At 32.6% G+C, this 21,280-nt stretch overlaps 1 protein-coding gene across 5 annotated transcripts in view; it reads left to right on the top strand.

The window, feature by feature from the left end:
* Window positions 1-14,121, top strand: part of LOC126744947 (dnaJ homolog subfamily C member 5 homolog) — a 28,944-nt gene extending 14,823 nt beyond the window's left edge. The window contains exons 5-7 of one of the 5 annotated variants that reach the window (XM_050452559.1): window positions 889-945; window positions 2,002-2,158; window positions 7,061-14,121. In XM_050452559.1, coding sequence (XP_050308516.1) covers window positions 889-945; window positions 2,002-2,158; window positions 7,061-7,086 — 240 coding nt within the window. In that variant the 3' untranslated portion in view covers window positions 7,087-14,121. Of the gene's footprint in view, window positions 1-888; window positions 946-2,001; window positions 2,183-7,016 lie in introns of all 5 variants that reach the window. The other 4 variants (XM_050452560.1, XM_050452557.1, XM_050452558.1 and 1 more) reach the window with 4 other exon arrangements.
* Window positions 14,122-21,280: the final 7,159 nt, after the last annotated feature.

Genomic DNA, 21,280 nt, shown 5'->3' with positions numbered 1-21,280 from the left:
TTTTGAATTTGAATTTTTTGAATTTTAATTTGAGTTTGACATTACTGGGTTTTACCAAGAGTTGAAAACTCATCCTTCAATTGGCTGGAAGTAATTCCTTATTTCTTCCAGGCAATTAGAGTAATTTCTTCCAGGAAGTTGAGATCACTTCCCGATTGTTCTAGAGAGTTAATTATTCAAGGTTCAACTGCCTGGAAGTAATTCCTTATTTCTTCCAGGCAATTGAAGTAATTTCTTCCTTGAAGTTGATATCAGCTCCCGGTTGTTCCAGAGAGTTAATTATTCAAGGTTTAACTGCCTGGAAGTAAATCCTTATTTCTTTCGGACACTTTATCAATGATAATCTTATCATCAGGATTTTCTTATAATTTTTTTCAACTAAGATATACCCGCATTAGGGACAAGACATATCTAGTTCTTTGAATTCCGAGGATGACAATAAAATCGCTCGAAACGTTAACTCGAGCTATACTAATGTCAACATTTACTTTCGGATCCCAAACAGACACACATTTTTTATTAAATAATTAAAATGAAGTCCCAACTAAGGTAAGTTGCATGCATGCATGATTCTCGATTAATTTGGAGTGCATTATTTTTAATAGGACCAGGAAACTTTGGCAGGAAAGTGGTTTGGGTAATAAGGTAATAATATCACCCTTTTTTTTTACTATCTACATCTTTTGGTGAATGTACCGTTTGAATGTGGTGTCTTTTCCTCTTACATCTCATTTATGTCAATAATTTTTTTATTTATGTATTAATTCTATATAAAGCAATTAATGTAAAGTCATTTCTCTCTCTCTCTCACTTACCATAACCACATTTTGATTTAATTTTTTTTTTATTTACTTTTTGTGTGAGTTTTGACTGTGGTGATGTTTTCAGCGGGACGGTGGACCCAGTTCGGAACAACCGGGATTGAGGCAACCAGGTAGAATACGGGTGAGTTTTATTTAATTTATATATTTTTTTTAATTTGTTTGTTATTCTTTCATGCACCGTTGTTACACTTTGATTTCTTTTGCACCCGTTTAATTGTTCTTGTTCAAAAGTAACTGCGACTTTTCCAGTTGATTTCCACATTAATGGGTATACATTCACCGTTGTCAAAGAACTGCAGATATTTCAAATAATATATACAATTTGAAATGGCCGGTGGCTGTTTAATAATTAAGAAGATATTTGGTATTGATAGAGACTTGTGTGTTGTTGTGTAAAGTGGTTTAGAACCATAATAAATTAAAATTTCTTTAAGACTTATTGATTTATCTTAACAAAATAAATATCCATTTATTTTTATTAAAAAATGGTACAACTATTGCAATTTTCATAGGCTTTCAAAAAATAAACCTTAAGGTTATAAGAGAAAACTATAAATACAGAAACTATAGGTTGTGTTCTAGAAAAGAAAATCTCTGATGAGTACTTTGAATTTTTTAAGAGATAGCTGGCGAGTAGAACATTGTAATTTGTTGTAAAGACTAAGGGGCAGTAATATATTCTTTGATTTTCGTAGTTTTAAATAAGGGGGTTGTTGTGCACCTCTTGTGTTATAAGAGTGAAAAATCTACATTTTTTTTATAACTATCTTTGTTTTATGAATTTCAACAAGACAGTTAAGAATTTATATACATGGAAGGGTTAAAATTTAAGGGTCTACAGTGCTCCCTACAGTGAGGATTTAAAATCGTCTCAAAATCAAAGCTCCCTTCTGGAGTCGAAATGTTTATACTTTTAACTGCCGAAATTGTATTTAAAGCCCTATATCTAATTATTTAGTTTAAAATGGTCGGTCTACAGCATCACGAGAAAACGGGCTGCAGACAATCCGCATGAATATCTCCTTATATGAGTTGAGTCAGTAATGTCTCTTAAATCTGGTTTTGAGTAATTTCGGGTAGTACCATTAGGTCATATATATTAAATATCCAATTAATTAACCAAGTTATTATTGTACACATAAGGGACGTCTTGGAATTATAATATGGAATTTTTTAGGCCGACGGCAGTGACGAGGACGCAGGTCCGGGATTGGGGGGCGGATCGCCGCCGGTGACGAGTCAACCGTCGCCGAGTCGGGGGGCGCCGACGACGACGACGTTCGCGATGCCCGCGCCCCCCGGCCCCGCCGGCGAGAGCGCCGCACTGAACACAGGTGACGTACCCGTTTATACGCCGGGTGAGTGAGATTAATAGTACGATTGCGCGCGATTATTAGTCATTATAGTACATTTTCTTTTACTTTTAAAAGGACTAGAACGTGTTCGTTACTTTCGGCAAGTCGTTACTTTAATTTAGTTGCGTCAAAGTTTACAGAATAGAATACAAGCCCGAACTTGGCCATTGATAGTGTTTACCTGGGTGTAGGGGAACGCTGGAAATTTCATAAATACCAATACCCGAGTACCACCTATTTGCATCAATTTGTTACCTGTTTGTACCTATTTGGTCATGAACATATTTGGAATTGTAGGATATAAAACTAGGTTTGTAGGTTATTATTGTAAATGAAACAAAGATAATAATTACAAAGACTGATTAAAGTTTTATTAAAATAAGTAGGTACATTATAAATGGACGGAGAGGCTGACCATTTTATTGATATAATAACTTCATTCTAAACATATTTTTTAACCTAAATACGAAACACATCAACTTATATAAAATAATTATTTAGTATGATACATAAGTACTACGAGGATTTACAAATGTTTTAATATGTTAAGCTTGCTTACATAAACATCTTTACCTTTTTTTTTAGATTTTTCTTTTTTAATATCGGCATTTATAAATTTTAATGTATAATAAATACGCACCCTTATGTATAAACTTAAAAAATAGTCAATGGGAAATTCATTACAGGGATGCTTAAAGGTAATGTTAGAAAATAGTTTTTTAAGATTATAGCCAATTGCTTCTTGCGCTGATAATTTATTAAATTCAGCGATAAAAATACTCTCTAATTTTATTATGTACTCAATAATGTCTTTTGAAGGCATGGTTAGACCTAGATATGGTATTCTATTCCGTAAACTTTTGTTGCGTTTTGTACTACTATGTATGTACAAGGTGTCCCAAATACGAGCCTCACCATTGGGATCTCGTAAATTAGAAGAGATACGAGGTCGGTTAAATTGAGGCAAAGCTGCGCAAGTTGGTGCTCATTAAAACGCCCTTTTGAAACTTCAAAAATTCCGAATACTTCCGAAGATGTTTGGAAGAAACCGAATATTCGCGATTTCATTGTTATTTTTTTACGACTCTATCTGAATAGATAGAACAAAATAAATTACTCGTTCTCCTTGCTACTTTCTCTCTATTACAAAATGGTGTCAAGTTTGTTTTTTTAGATACGGCCCTGAATTTTTTATTACAGATTTTAAGAGCCCCTTATGTATCTAAACCAATGATGTATCGCAGTTATTCAAAAATTTTATATTAATGGATATTTCCATAAGGACTTATGTGTTAAAGATAAAAACAAAAAATTTACTGTTAATAGGATTAAAAACGTTTTCTTTACAGTGCTAGTATATTTAGTTTTAATCTTCTCCCGAAGGGGCATAGTTATCGAAACACGCGTCGAGAGTAAAAATAAAGAGTTTTGGTTAGTGGTAAAACTGTCTCGTAATTTTATAACGAACACTATTGGTCAATAGAAAACCCAAGGCAGAATCAAGAAATAAAACCAGGGACAACAATCATTTAATATATAACACAATAAAATTATCGGTCCATTTTTTTCTTGAAAGAAATCTAACTTCTGAAAGATATGAAGAATTAATAAGGACCAATATAATGGATTCCTTAATGGAAAAACCTTTGGATGTAGTATTACGTCAACTATATTATGGCAACAGGATGGTGCACCACCCCATAATGGACGATGCGTCACCAATTTATTAAATGAATGGATTGGAAACCAAGGATCCGTACGTTGGCCCGCTAGAAGCCCCGACCTAAACCCTTAAGATTACTTTCTTTGGGGATTTCTTAAAATGACATTCACAGACTGACACGAAAATGCATCCAAGCAGACGGATTACTATAATTATATTTGAAATTGTTATTTTTAAACTTCTGTTTGTGTTAGTGTTTAACCTTTTTTATTAATGCGTTCTTATAAAAAAAAGTGTTTGTTTTTAGTCCCATATAAAATTTTTGAATAAGTGTTGGTAATAATTTGTTAATCGAACCCTATATCCGTTTATTAGGATTTTGGGGTCGATTTGCCACCCTCGCCTTGGTTATCGAAGTTAGAAAATATACCATTGTCTCTCCAAAATCAAAGAAATGAGATGTGCGAACTTTTTTAGAAATTTAATAGATCACGCAAAGATAGAGGAGGAAGCTTTTTATTGGCCCATTCCCTTTATGTTTAAAAAAAAAACCTATTTTGTTATTGTATTGTATTATCATCCGCTCTTATCTTTTGAATGTGTTTATATAAAAATTTGAAGCACACCGACATATTCCCGATTTTTGTCGTAAAATCTATCCATTAATCCTTATCTAAGGGCTCTAATAAATCTAGACTAAAATTTTGCCGAAACCTATAACTTAAATCTAAAAAAGGATTTTTCCTACTACCGTGCGTAAAGTGCTCACTTTACACACTTCCCAGGGTGTGTAAAGTTTCACTTTTTACTCACTAGTGCCTAATTTGACATTTAATTTTTAAAATTGTTGGTATCTCACAAATCTGCATATCTGTGATATAACTCATTTAAATCTTCTTTGTTAACGTTATGTTATACCTAAATTTATTAGTTTCCTAGACATCAAGACATTTTGATCAGTTATTATAACAACAGAGTAAGTGGTGTCATTTTTAACATTTCTAAGAAAATGTAACCTTTTTGCCATAATTTGTTATAAATATAACATTTTAAATGTTCTTAAAATTTATTTTGTGTTTTATAGTTGATCAAAATGTCTTGATTCGGAAAACTATTGAATTTAGGTGTAACATAACGTTAATAAAAAATTTTTTTTATTGCATTTCTATTGTACATTGACAGTCCAAACTGCGTACAGTAGTATTCGAGAAAAAAAAATAAAAATAAAAATTATGAACAAAAAATTTCCAAAATCCTTATAAACTTCTTTATTTTGAGGTTTACGACTAACTGTTATTTTATATGACGTTTTCTATTTTTAATTAGGGATTTAATGTTAAAAGAAAATTACTTAAAATAGCTTTACCCAAGACGCCATCTCTCAAACGTATAATACAATTAAAACTACAAAACCTTTTAATCAACCTGACAATATTGTGACGACAGGCCACCTATTTGAGAGACCACCCTGTACGAGCTAGACATCCGAAGCGCGCGTGGGCTGGGAAACAACGACTCAGCATACTGTGTTATTGTAATTGCATAGCTAATAAAATGTACTAATAAACTCCTGGACAAAATTATCGCACCACTTGATTTTTAGAGATTTTTTTTTAATAAAGATAAAAAAATAAGCAAACTTATAAGCATTGTTAACTATGCATTATTAATTAACAAAAACAATTATATTCTATTTAACAAAACGAGATTTAAGTAACTAAATTCAATACAAGGAAAAGCATCGATTTTCACTAACTTCAATTTTGATACAAAAATAAAACAATAGATCCATAATGAATTCTTAATAACGTGTATTGCCACCTCTAGCTGCAATGACCGCTTGAAGTCTTCGCAGCATTTCTCGTATCAAATTATGAAAACTTTCCTGCGGATGTATTCTCACTCCTCACGAGCAGCATGTTCCATGATAAAGCATAAACATAGTTTTTGTCCAGTTCTGCTTTTTTACGAGAAAATATATTATAACTGTTTTAACTGATATTTATTTTTATTTAAATTTTCTTGACAAAATAATTAGTGGTGCGATAATTTTATCAAGGAGTTTAGTTAGTTGTCACGTAGACACCAGAATTGTAACATCTAGGCAACTCAATATACCATTTGTTCATTAAAGCCCAACACAGTAGTATTAATTAAGCTACAACCCCCAAAGAAAGTACTGGTGTCACAATATACTCAGCAGCCAACTCATTACCAACTTTCAGAATTGAGTACCCTAATAAAGATTTAAGAAAAACGAAGTCTATTGCGTCAGAACTTACCATATTAACCTGTTAAATCCATGGTACTTGTATCATTTATGTCAGTGTTAATATCACAATATTTTGATCAAATTTGACTGAAATATTGTTAATGAATCTATCTAGTTGACTGGTTTCAACAATGCCATGCCATGAACACATTTGCAAAACATATCATCTGAACCATAAACATATTTCGAAAATTCAATTGACATATTGTACAATTTTTTCGTATCTTTTCGCACCTAAGCAACATCTGATAATATTCGCCATAGTAGAGAGAGGATTCTTCGTTTTTTTCCTATGCAATTACTGCTTCGTGAGTCACTTGCTACCAACGAAGCTGTAAAATTTCGAATAGTCGCATTCTCTAGTAACATTTTACCCAGTAACGAAAAGCCAAAAGTAACGAGTCTTTACTCCATTTTACATCACTCGCGATTATTATATTTGAACCTGCGATCAAAGAAACAGGATTAATAATAATGTACTTGACTGTATGTTTCTAGCGAATTTTTGTGGACATTAAACGTACTAGAATTGATATATTTATTGTACACTTTAAGATTTAAAAAAAACTAGAGGTTTGTAAAATTCGTGCACATAAGCTAATATACACGTGAGCTCTGAAACTGCCAACGTTTGTGAATTGCTTTGTTCATTTTGAAGTTTTTTGATAATAGTCCCGTAATTTACAAACAAAAAATGAATAACATCTACTTTCAGTTCAACCATCGGTTTTCATTTTTAATTTGAACAGTTTCGAAAGTGTCAATTCTAGTATCTTTAATGCTTTTAGCTTCTAAAATGACACCTTTTACGCCGCACGTTACACTAGTCTTTTGATCTTCCTACGTAAGTTAGAGTAGCGGTATCCATCGACCATAACATCCATCCTTCTCTGTTGTTCTAGATTTAAAGTAAAGCACGGCCCCGTGTTTTATATTATTATTGCAGATATGCGAGGCCAGGCCCAGTGGTGAACGCCGCCCTCACCACCCCCCTCGCCTACTCGAGGCTAAGGTTATTAGGAATTTATTTAACAAATTTACGAAAAATCAATCACCCGTTTGCCTAGTCAACGTAAGAACCGTGTGTTAGAAGGGGTTGTTTTTTTAGGTGAGAGAGGGGTCTCGTTTTATTCCGGATTCATTTATTTTTTTGTACTGATGCTCTATAAGGGAGATTTCACTTCAATAACACTGGTAACAGCCATTTCGACGCAGCAACTATCTAACTTGAACACTATTAATTAAATTTATTAACGATTGTGACATTGAAAGTGGTTATAATAAACATACGAATTCAATGTAATTTTGAAATAGAGTTTAATAATTTAAAAACAAAACATCACCAGAGTAAATGAGGTGTCGTTCCAAACCTTTTTTTTTTGTATACCTGTGTAATAAATAATCAAGATATGTTTTAATTAATTTAAAGAAATATTACAGGTTTCATAGTGATGAACCTCACAACATAACTAGTATTATTTAATAATGAAGTGCAAGGAGAATAAAGGAAAGTAGATCATACATTACATTGAAAACGTTTATCTTTCATGGTTTTTAAAAATCCTCTCCGAATAAAACGAAACCCCTCAAGTCCTATTAGCCTTAAGTAATTATTTTTTTGTCCGTAAGTGTATTTAATTTTAGATCCCGAGTTACCCTGTGGACAGGTAGCTCGTTATCGGCATCGGTTAGTACCCATTATATTTATGATAATTATTACTGTATGTATAATAGCTTAATTTTATAATTTTTATCTGTGGTAATTTTACTTTTATGATTTTTTTTTGGCGTGCAGCAACAGTTTTTCTAATGTTCTTCTATTCGACAGGTATCGTTTGTAATATTCGTACTGATTATTCCCAAGCAACACACAATAAATTGCTTTGCACCAGATGTAGATATTTGGTTGAACTTAAACTACAAATATGGGATGAAGCAATTATTATTTCATAAAAGTAAGAACGTTTAGGTATGGTATATTGTATCCTATTTGATGGTGTTCATGAAATGTTTTTTTAATGGAATGGGATTAAATGTTTTGTAAAATTATTTAATACAAAGTTTTATGCATCAGGGAGCATTTTTCAACGTACAAATTAAAAAAGAAATTAATTTTTACCAATGACGTTCATATCCACATCACTGCATTTTTCTAAAATAAATCATACATTTTTTAAATCCTTGTTTAGTTTTGAGCAAATTTGTATTCTTGAGCTTTTTTTAATTTGTATTTCTTATTTGTTATAATTATTGTTTTATACACGTTAATGCATTTCCTATTTTTTTTTTAAATTTCTTTGTGTATGATATTCTGTTATTACAACTATAAGATGAAATACGTGTATGAAAAGTATATCGTATCCTACACAGTGGCATATACATAATATGTGACGTCGTGGTGATTTTATCACATATTTGAGGTGTGTCAATTTTTTTAAATGCCGAAATGTTCTCCCTTTTGTAAACAGAGTCGTATATGATATACGTATATTCTAGAGTTATATATAAATATACCTTGACCATATATGGTTAATAAATAGGGTCAATTGGGGTAATTGTGGACGATATTTAATGTTTTGACTTGATAAACGATTTTTGTGGACATCACGCATCACGTCACGTAGCTCATAGTATCTTCTTTGATAATTACTTGTGATTTTCTGTAATTACATGTCACATTAAGATAAAAAAAAATATATTCAACATGCTTGTCCGTTTACATTTGCCCCTACTCTTTAGGGGCAAGCATCTCTTGACACATTTACTCTACCAGAAAAAAACCTGGGGCAAATGTAAACGAACTATATAAAGTCGCTGTGTAGCAAAATATTTTTTGATATAAGTCGTGTTTACATTTACCCCAAAATAATGTGACCTTAAAGGTTTTGCTTGCAATATAAATGAAAAATCGAGATAAAAATAAATATTTTCCAACAGTTCTGTTTACTTTAACTAAAACTAATCTATTTTTGAGAACGCTAATAAAAGAAATTTATTCTAAGTATGTAATTATAATATTATTATAGGTATAAAACATGAGTTTTGCTCATAAACAGGAACTATTGCTGGAAAGTTGTATAGTATTCTCTCTCCCTTCATTTGAATGCCAGGATCGGGAAGCACACCAATGATTTAATTCAAGGTTATATAACTGACATCAGTTTCAACGATGTTGAAAAGCATTTTTGATGCATCCCAGGATTTAAGACCAGTCACTTTGATTTCCGTTAATTTTCATCCACAGCTTCAATTAAACACACTTATTTAAAAAGAGTAGTCTTTCTCTTTCCACCTTTGAACTGCACAAGAATAAATTTCCCTGTAGACAAGTCTGAACTCTCGACTGTTTTAAGCTCTATATCTTGTTTTTCCGGTTCCGCCCAATCTATTTTATCATCAGTATCACCTAGACTTATTTCTCCATCAGTACTTTCCGACTCTGCAACTGGTCCTTTATTTTTCTTCTTCTCTTAGTCTTTCCAAGACTTGGTTGGTTGTTAATACCTCTCCATATCTTTGTTGCTTTAATCTCGGTACGACTTGTTTTTTCTCTTCAACAATATCTTCACGGCGGCTGAGTGGCAAGAAAATGTTGGTAATTTCTGTCGATTCACTGACTATGGATAGATGCCACTAATAATTTTTGGTAGTCAGTGATTGTGTGTGATAGTGTTGATGCAGAAGGCTTCTGTCACTGATGACGCTGAATGATGTTGACTACAACATGATCGGCATTTGATCGTCGACTGTGGGTAGAAGTGGGTTTGGTTCAGAAATTGCAACAACAGTTGATTTAGAGGATTCTGGTTGGATAATAATAGCATCGGATGTTACAGATTTCGGAGCTTTGAGGGCAGCTTCGTATTTGGCCAAGTCTTCTGGTGTCAATTCATTTTGTGGGAGTTTGTTTCGATTAACTGGGTATACGCCAGTATTTTTAAATCCAGATATAATATTGCTAGAAACCATAGACTCTTGCCAAGTAATGCCAAGTAAGGCTCGGAATCAAACTCGGTTTATTCGAATATTCAAATATCGAGTTTTTGCAAAAAAAATTATTCATTTCAACAAATATTCGAATATTTGAATACTCGAATATTTGCATATTCGATCATTTGAATATTCAAGTATTCAAATATTTGAGTATTTAAATACTCGAATATTTAAATATTGCAGGCCTCTATCGTTCTTGGGAACATTTAATATTTCCACTTTCCAGATTTCCACGTGGCACGGCACGGCGTAGTTGTACTAGTTGTATTTGACTCTGGTTGTGTATAAAAGCGGACGATTAAGTACTGTATAAGGATTAATTTTAAATTAATTGACTTAATTAACAGTAAGTCTAGTAGTAAGTCAATATGAGTTCGAAAAGCAAAATTTGGCAATATTTTAATGTCAAGAACACGACAGGAACAAGCAATTTATGGAATCACTTAAGAAATAAGCATCATTCACAAATCATTGTGTAAGTATCTCTTGCTCGATTTGAGTGGTTTGACCACTAAAATGTATTAGTAATTAGTATTACTGTAATTAGTATATTAAAAAAGCTGGATAGAAGGCGACTGGAAAAAATCGATTCGCACCGCACTAAAAAGTTTCAATGTCCCTATTTTTTTTATAAGTTTACACAGAAGCTTGGAATTGATCGTATTTTTATTAATACACATTAGACAAAACAAAATAAACGTTGAAACTCCCATACTAATTGTAACTTGCGCTCTATTACCGTTTAAGTGTGAAATTTTGGTATTTCTTGAGAAAAATGCAAAAATTTCCATAAAAAATTTATAAACAAATTTCGACCTACACATATTTAGCTTAAAATGTTTCAAATTAAGTCAGCTATCACCCCCTTAAAGGATTGCATGTAGCTTCCGACACCCTGTATAATTCTGCCCATACTAAAAGTCTGTATCTTTGAATTGACTGAGTTGAATATGATGTCACTTTTATCTAAAATTTATAAAATAGACGTTAAGTATGTATATGCGAATTAAAATTTCGTCAAGGTATATCCCAAGATATTTTGTATGAGAGGTTTCCTTTATTCAAATATATCTATTAATTACTCAAGTATTCAAATATATTCGAATATTTGTATGATTATTCGAATAGTGAATAATTCAAATATTCAAAAAAAAAAAAACGAAGTGAGTATTCGAATACATAATTTTCCAAAATTCCGAGCCCTAATGCCAAGTAATTCGGTAAATTTTTCCTTAGTTAGCCGTCCACACCCTCGTCCCATTTGTTCCCTACCAAACTTCACCAATTATTTATTCCAGTTCACCTTTAAGGGTCCGAAGACACACTTGTCCAAAGGCTGAAGCTTATCCGTAAGATGGCTTGGAAACTTTAATCAAAATAATATTGTTGTGCATTGCCTCTTCAATAATTCTGACGCTCATATGACTGCTGTGACCATCATACAACAGTAGAGCTTTTGGGAAGTTCTTAAATCTTTAATGTGAGGTATAAACCCTGTCGTAAATCACTGGAAAAATTGCGGCTCCTCCATCCATCCATTAGTGGAGGCCGCATATAGAGTTCGCGCTATTGGAAGTCCAACAAGCCTGAACTCCAGTTCCCTTGAATACGATGAGCGGTGGAAGTGCTTTTCCATCGGCAGAAACACATTCTAAGACTGTCGTCGACTCTCTTCCAGAGCCTCCAGATATCCGGCACAGGGCCGTTCCTTTCTCTCCAATTGCCCTAATACGATAGGGATCATTATTAAAACCTGACTCGTCAGCATTAAAAATAAAGCTTCCTTTATCATCTAAATTATTTTCATCAATGATTCTTTTCAGGTCATCAAAAAAATGGTAGAGGATTTTAGGTTTTCTAGAATCCTTCCGCAGTTTTTGCAAATGTTCCGGTTTCTTAAGAGACAGTTCAGGATGTCTTCTGATGAATGAGTAGTACCAGTCTTCTCTTGGTACTCCATTCAAACATACTCTCCAACCAGTTGTCTAAGTTCTGCTTTGTCACATGGTAGACCCATCGCAGTACGTACTAATAAACATTTCACTATTTCATTTTCGATATCTGACGATAAAACTTGGGAACGTCCACCCTTTGTCACATTTAATGGAGTCTTTCTTCCTCCTATCCTTTGGTAAATAACTGATCTGGGAACACTATAGAACGTTTCTGCTTGACGGCAACGGCATTCGCAACATCTTCAGTTATATAAGAAGGTGCTTCTTTTTTCCTTATAAAGTCCTCATAAGTACGAGGCATCTTTACACTGCAACAAGACAAAGAAATTACTCATTTTACATAAATTATCGGCGAGACACTAATTTTATTATGTTTACAACTACTCCAAAAGTGTGTATACATTTCCCCCAAGAACAAATTTATTAGGGGGAAATGTAAACACATTTTAGTGATTATAAAATTTGTCGACAGACATTTAGGCGTAAAATAGACACAATGGTATAAAAATGTCCAAATGAAATATCTAACTTACCTCGATGATTTGCATTCGAAAACTTCAGTGCCGAAATTCAACATAAAACCACCAAACACGTCAAATTGCATCAGCCAACTAATGCAAGAAGAGCACAAACAGGTTCGCCCGACGTCGGCACGACTCGAATAGTGAGCTTCGCGCCAAATTTGAAATCTAAATGTTGTTGTGTTTCTTATTTTAGATGTGTCTACAATTACCCCAGTTTACATTTACCCCAATTGACCCTATACCAATAGTTACGTTTTTCAAATTTTACTCGAAAATCTTAAGGTTATGTGATAAGAGTAGAGATACAAAAACTATCGATTTTTTTATCAGGCAATTATTTTTTGCAAAAAAAAAACGTTTTCCATTAGCCCTATCCTTACCCCCCCACCCACCCCACACTGCTTACCAGTAAAATATTGTTTTACAAAATCATTGTCCTCTAAAAATACCTATAAATAAGAGCTGGTTTCGTAATATCTAATTTAATAACACTGTTTTTTTTTTTTTAATTTAAATTTAATATAATTATAAATTATATATATTAATAAATATTTAATATAAAAACAGCGCTATTAGATTGGATATTATGAATGAAAAACCGTGATGATTCAAAAGAATTTCTTACTGGTAACTTGTGTGGGGTGGGTGGGGGGCTAAGGATTGTCTTAATGAAAAACAATCTTTTTGCATTAAACATTTAATTAAAAAAAACGGTTTATTAAAATTTGACATAATTGTATAAATAAACATTTACTATAAAAACAGCGTCATTATATTGGATAATATGAACGAAAACCAGTGATTTTTTAAAAGATTTTCATCAAATGTTTGAGGTGTAGTATATGATAATATCCCTCGACCAATATACTTTACTAAAAAATCGTTGAATACATATATATTTACCAATAATAATAATATATGATGTGTTGCTTGGGTTAGTTAATAGGTGAAAATGTATCTGATTATATAGTATTAGTATTTATAAACTGGAGAATTCCATTCTGATACTTATATAGGGCACGGTTGAAATGATTCGCCTCGATTTTTGCACATTATATTATAATAAATAAATATTGTGAATTTTTTTTTGAATATTATGTAAAAACATTAGTGGTAAGGCTTATATGGCTTAGAACATGACCTATAACTAGAAAAATATTTTTGATTAAACGCTTATTTATTAGATATTTTAATCATAAATAGAGTAAAATTCATATCAAACCGTTTTGGTCAACAACTTCCTAAGCTTTCGGCCCTCGTTATGTAATATACCATTTTAACGATCTGTTACTACTCATTTATTAATTACACGCAAATTATGACCATGGTCAATTATGACCATTTTCAACGAAGTTACTGTATAAAAAAATGACGCCTCATTCCACTCAAGTTATTAATATTATATTTAATCAATGTTCTTCTTAATTGTTGAATAATTGTAACTATATAAGTAATTTATATTCTACCATAGTTGATATAGGACTATTATAATATATGCGTATTTGAAATTGAAATAAATAGTGATTCTTGAGTAACGAATTGTAGTTTTTTTTCTATCTGACTTGAAACACCTTGAAAATGAGCCTGAATGCCTGGAATAAGAATAAAATTTACTTGAAATGCCTGAAAAGAACATGGAAAATGGGAACCAAGAAAATTCAAACGTCTGGACGTAAAATAATTTTGAATGCCTCAATATTGGCTTCGAAAGGCTTTAAAAAATCGTCAATGTTTGGAACGCATTAAAAGTTACTTCAGAACCTGGACAATGTGAATGAATGTGTGAAACTCTTGGCATATTTAACAAACCATAAAACAAATACCCGAAAATTGATTTTTACTGCCTGGAAAATTGAAAAAGCGATCCTGAATGCCTGGAATAAAATAAAAAATCATTTCAAATGCCTTAACGATTTTGTGTACATCTTTAAGCCGTTTTAAAGGAAGTGAAGCGATCGGTTAAAGGACTTAAATACGAATAAATAATATGCAACGTTTATAAGTTGGAATGTTAAATTGAAACATTCATTGTATTATACAGGGTGTCCCGGTTCACGTGGGAAATCTCTCGGATCCAGGTAGAACATCGAAAAATAATACCGAACGTTCCTATAAAAAAAAAATCGTACAGGCCTTCTTTACGAAGATACAGCCTCCTAAAGGACGCTGCTGGAAATTGGTTTTTCATAAATTACTTTAAACTACCCGGTAGAATTTAATAAAAATTTTAGGTGATGAACACGAACACTATTAGGGACCTCTTAAAACGACATCCTTAAAATACATTTACCTTGTTTATTTTATCAGGGGCGGACTAGGTTGTACACTTTTATGCGTATATTTTTAAGACCCTGTATGTTAAAATTAATTTGGATATCTTAAACCCTAGGCTAAAAAAAAGGTACTCTTGTTCATTATCGATAAAATGAACCGTTTTGGAGAAAAAAAAACGAGCCAATGTTTTTTTTAAAGTACGCCAGTTATTCAAAGACCAAAAAATTTCGATGTTAGTCATTTAATTTAAACAAAAATACATGTTCCTAAAAATACAGTGGTGCCCTAAAAAATACTTTTACAATTTAATTAAAAAAAAACCTATGATGAGTGTATGTTTTTAAATTAGAAAAAACAACTTGCAACAAAAAAATGCCAAAAACCAAATATGTAAACAAAAGTTAAATTCTTCAATACGAGCAATAAACAATTAATTATTAAAAACTTCATAAGTAGGTTCGATGTGGGCTCCGTGAACTCTAACATATTCGCGGGCACGACGAATCGAGGACTGCTGCACTCGCCACAATAACCCAAGATTGTTTTTTATATTATCACAATGAAATGTAATAATTCTTTGGAGCAGTTCTTCCCGAGTATCGAGTGGGGTGGAATACACCAAGGTTTTTTCAAAAATCTAATGGCGTTAGATCGGGAGACCGAGGAGGCCAAGCAACAGGTCCTCCTCTACCTACCCAACGGTTTTCAAAAGTATTATTTAAGTGGTGTCTTACAGCAAGGCTAAAATGGGGTGGGACCCTATCATGCATAAAATACATATCTCGGCGTGTTGCAAGGGGCAAATCTTCTAATAAATCTGGAAGATTGTTCTGGAGGAACTCCAAATAAAGTTCTCCGTTTAAACGTGGTGGCAGTTGAAATGGCCCAATAAAAAAATTATTGATTGGAATTGACTGATGTTGATGATGAGAAATAATAGTATCACGGGGATTTTCATCAGCCCATACATACGAGTTATGTAAGTTTTCAATTCCATTTTTGGTAAACCCTACTTCATCCGTAAAAAGAATCGTGCTGATAAAGTTAGGGTTATTTCGCTGCTGATCTAACAGGCAGTTTGCGAAGTGTATTCTAGGAGCAAAATCTCTGGGCAGTAGTTCATGCACTTTTTGTAAGTGATATGGGTACAACAGTTGTTCTTGAAGTACCATATGTACAATTGTTTTGGACGAATGAAGATGAGCGGCTAATGTTCGAGTACTCCAATTTATTATTAACTAGAATTTTAGATGTTGACAAGTTAAAGAGGATATCTGCTTGGCATAAGAGATTTGTAAATAATTGTAGGAGTAGCAGGTTTGAGAAGTTAAGCATAAAATATTGCTGCATGCTAGTCCTTAAATGGTGCTCGATAAGAGAACGATATTGGCCTATTGGGAGAAGAAACTTGATAAGAAAAATAATTCATGAGTGTGTTGTGTGTGCTCGAGTTGAACCGTCTACTCTTGAGATTCAGATGAGAAATCTACCAATTTTGCGTTTAACGATTCAACGTTCTCTTTTTAATACCACAGGGATGGACTTTGATGGTCCATTTAATCTTAAGATTGCACAAGGTCGGGTGTGTTTCGTGATACGCGCAAATCATCTAGAGGTCGTCACAAGTTTTTCGACAGTTTGTTGAAGCTTTTGTAAGAAGGTTTGTTTCGCAGAGGGGAAAGCCAAGTAAAATTCATTCTGATAATGGGAAGAACGTGCTGTTCTCCTCCGACCACCATTATTCTTTTTTTTTCAAAACATCCTAAAATTGCATTAAGGAAATTTAATAGTATTACCTCATTAATTGGAAAACAGAAACCTACCAGTATCCCTTAGACGTTGATCAACACGTTGAAATGTTTTCTGATCCGGCATAATGCGATTGGGAAATCTTTCTTCGTACAATCTTTTTGCTTCCAATGCATTGCAAGACGCCAAACCATACATAAGATGCATATCTGCATACTCAATAAAAGTAAACTCCATTTTTTGACGTAATTTAAATTAAAACATACAAAAATTAAAAAAATATTATCAAATAAAGTATGAATATGTTGACAAAGATTAGGTTTAAATGATAGGTATTTGCTAAATTTGGAGTATAGCAACGTTTGTAACAATAATGCGTCCAAAAATGCAAAAATTCCGATAAATAAGTCAGGTACAATACAATTGGTTTACATTCTTTTTTTAGTTTTTTTTAAGTTTAGTTTTTATCTTAAGAATAACAAAAAAGAAATAAATTTATAATAAATAAGAAATATTTTGTAAAAGTATTTTTTAGGACACCACTGTATTTTAAGGAACATGTATTTTTTTTAAATTAAATGACTTACATCGAAATTTTCTGGTCTTTGAATAACTGGCGTACTTATCTCATTTAAAAAAAGGAGGGAGGAGGAAGAACAGGAGTACCTTTTTTTTTCCTAGGGTTCAAGGTATCCAAATTCATTTTTTTTGACTTTAACATACAGGGTGTCAAAAATATAGGCATTAAAGTGTACAAGTGTCCGCCCCTGGTAAAGTAAACAAGGTAAATGTATTTTAAGGATGTCATTTTAAGAGGTCCCTAATAGTGTTCATCGCCTAAAATTTTTATTAAATTCTACCGTGTAGTTTAAAAGTAATTTATGAAAAACCAATTTCCAGCAGCGTCCTTTAGGAGGCTGTATCTTCGTAAAGAAGGCCTGTAGGAATTTTTTTTATAGGAACATTCGGTATTATTTTTCGATGTTCTACCTGGATCCGAGAGATTTCCCACATGAACCGGGACACCCTGTATTGTTCTAACTATATATTGACTAGTGTCTAGATGAAATAAAATAAAATATCTAGGTTTTATAATTATTCGCGAATTAACCCTTAAATAAATGATATTACAAATACTTCTAGAACTTCTCAATTTCTTTTACCTTTTGCAAGACTTACAACAGTGTCATTTTGACCAAAAAAAAAAAATTAAACAATTTATACGATAATAGAGGAATGCAAATAATATTAATAAGGTGCAACAGAGATACTAGAACATGGAAAATAATTACCAATACCTGAAAGACGTTAAAAATGAGCTCGAATAAAATGAAAAATTACTTGAAATTTCTGGACAGAAAATTATTTTCTGCAAAAAAAAAAGTTTTTCATTAATCCTACTCTTAGCCCCCCACCCACCCCACACAAGTTACCAGTAAGAAATCTTATTCAAAAATAATTGTTTTCCAAAATAATACGCATGAATAACAGCTGGTTTCGTTGTTAATAAATCTAATCTAATAACACTGTTTTTTTAATTTAAATTTAATATAATTATAAGTGATTTTTTAACAGAACATTTGAATCCCTGCAAAATAAAACAAGTTTTTAAAAAAATATCGGAAAAGTGACTTTCAATATCAGAAAGATTAAAAAAAAAAGAGCTTGAATGCCTGGAATAAGATGAAAATTACCTTCAATTGCTTGGAAAGGATATTGTGGAAAGCACAAAAATTAACTCCAAAAATCTGGAAAACAAGAAAATATCATCAATATTTCAAACACATTACAAATTACTCTAGAACCTGGAAAATATGAGTCATAAACCGTAGTACATCGGACAAAGATGGATGGTAATACCCTGATCCATTGAGACCAACATAGACAAGATCTGATCAATATTTCTGGAATTTCTCAATATTTTTTACCTTTTGCAAGACTTATAATATTCACAACAATTATCCAGTGTCATTTTGACCAATGCTCTACCCGTTTATATTTAGCTGATAATCAGTTTATCCAACCTTTACCACAAGTATCGTTAATAGAGGAATGGGAATGATATTAATAAGGTGCAACAAAGATACTAGAATAAGGCACAAAGCATAACAGCAGAAAGATTAAAAAAATGCCTGGAAAACATGAAAAATTAGGAAGTGGAAAATATGAAATGTCTGGATATAAAAATGATTTTTAAGACCTAAAAAAGGACTCGAAAGAAATTGTCAATGTTTGAAACGCATTAAAAAATACTCCAGAGTCTGGAAAATTTTAATAAATATTTGATTCCCTGGGAAATTAAACAAATTTTTAAAAGATATCTGAAGAGTGACTTTCAATACCTGAAAGACCCTAAAAATGAGCTTGAACGCCTGGAATAAAATAAAAACTTACTGGAACTTTCTGGAAAGTAAATTATTTTCTGCAAAAAAAACGTTTTTCATTAATCCTACTCTTAGCCCCCCACCCACCCCACACAAGTTACCAGTAAGAAATCTTATTCGAAAATCATTGTTTTTTACAAAATAATAGGCACGCATGAATAGCTGGTTTGATATATGTATATTCTACAGTTTTTATAATTGGCCCATATACAGTCGATCAGTAAACCAAAATCAAAAATTTACTAAAAAATCGTTGAATAAATATATATTTAACAATAATGATATATGATGTCTAAACACTACTCCAAGGACTACGAATTTATTTAAACACTATCACGGACAGCACTTAATAACCCTGGAAAATGGCAAATTTTTTGAAATTAGGTATATGAAATATAGCTACTCTACGGCACTGGTGATTAAATAAAAACCTTGTACAAGCAATATCATTTTTCTTATTATATCGACATTAAAAAATAAAGAAGCATAATTTAGTCATTATTATGAAAATGTACTTGTGCACATTAGCCTAATGTTCTGGCAAACAAATGGATCCATTTACTACTAATTTACTTCCAAAAAAAAAAAAAAAAAACCAATAATCATTCACACAGTTCACGCCCGAAAATGTCCAACGACGTGTTCCAGACCCTAAAGCCGTTCAAGTATATTTTCCTGCTAATTTACCAAATTTACCCGCCGATTTTTTTAAAATTCAAAATATCCAAAGCGATTTACATGACGTTGATCGTGTGCACCTACTGGTCATTAGCGATGACCCAATACGAGTTCTTAAAAATTGTGTTTGCCGACGGTCTCTTCCTGAAAACGGGCGTCACTTCGATAATCTGCCTGCACAACGTCGGACTGTCCACGTTGAATTTTTTAATCACCTTCAAACTGGTGAAGGACAGAAATAAGATCGTGATTATCCTCACGCATTTTAAACTGATCAGGATGCAGCTGCAACAGAAACGTTTCTCCGTGAAACTGTTGCGTTTATTGGTGCTACTTTGGTGTCTGTATCCGTCAGTGAAGATCGTAACCAGCATAACACGTAACTCGCAGTTCAAAATGGAGTTGATCGAGGCAGTTTATATTTATCACCGAAAAAGGATCGAGTCGGTGATATTTTTGATTGCCCTTGGTATCTGGTATATCACGAGAAGCTTACGAGGGTTTAACGATAAGTTGACTTTGGGTTGCGATATAATCGCTTTGCGGAGACTGAAGAAATTGCACCTGTTAGTGATCAGGTGCGTCAATTACATAAACGATTGTTTCGGCACCGTGTTTTTCTTGTTTTATGTCGTCTGCTGCATTTTCGTGGTGCACCATTTGCTGTTCATCATCATGCCCGATGCTATTGACCTTCGAATTGATGATCTGACATTGAACCTGATTGACATTACGTCTTTGACGGTAATTATGATTGATCAGGGTACGCTTATGTTGGAGCTACGAGAATTGATCTCTATATTTTTTTTTGGGTCCTACGGTATATACTAATTAATAGATCAATTTTACTCGAAAATATTATCAAGGCATCAATGTAGAACAAGTGTTAGAAGAATAAAGACATGGACCTTTCTTTGACCTTTGAAATCCAAGACTAATTAAAGTTTCAGTCAATAGTGAATTCCAACATTTAGGGATTTTAAAAGTTTACATAATAAATTTGGATGTTTACTTTTAAGGCCTTCTGGTTGTTTCATGTGTACAAGACAATTTAATTTTCCATTCAAAAATGCTGACTTTACATTACATTCCAGTCATACTCAATGTATAAAGATAGTAATATCCTCAAGGCTACCATCCTTACAATGTCTTGTTTTCTTGTAAAGCATTTCACTTTTTATCTATACCCAATCAAACAGTTTTCCACTGATTATGATGGTTGACTGAGTGTCTTAGTTAGATTTTCTCATTTCTTTAGGAATTAAATTATATGCGCCATACACAAAAAGTTAAATTTTTCTGGGCAAATAAGTTTCGCTAATATACGAGTATCTGTACGATTTGTTAAATTAATGGAAGCTCTGATAGCTTCACCCCATAAGGCTTTATCTAATTTAGAAGATGCTCGAAAATATCACCTTCTTTTTCAGTACATTTTTGGGCACGAACTGTCTTAAGCGTATGGTCCTACCATCTATTGCAGTCTAGCTGAAGTCTTTAAAGGGTCGATGTTATCGTACCTTCGCTTGTAAATTTGGTTCTTTAAGTAACCCTACAAGAAGTAATCAAGTGAGGTTAGATCTGGCGATCTAGGAGGCCACTCGATGAG

Source organism: Anthonomus grandis, chromosome 15 (genome assembly GCF_022605725.1).
Source record: "Anthonomus grandis grandis chromosome 15, icAntGran1.3, whole genome shotgun sequence".
NCBI lineage: Eukaryota > Metazoa > Arthropoda > Insecta > Coleoptera > Curculionidae > Anthonomus > Anthonomus grandis.
This window is presented reverse-complemented; position numbering and strand designations above follow the sequence as displayed.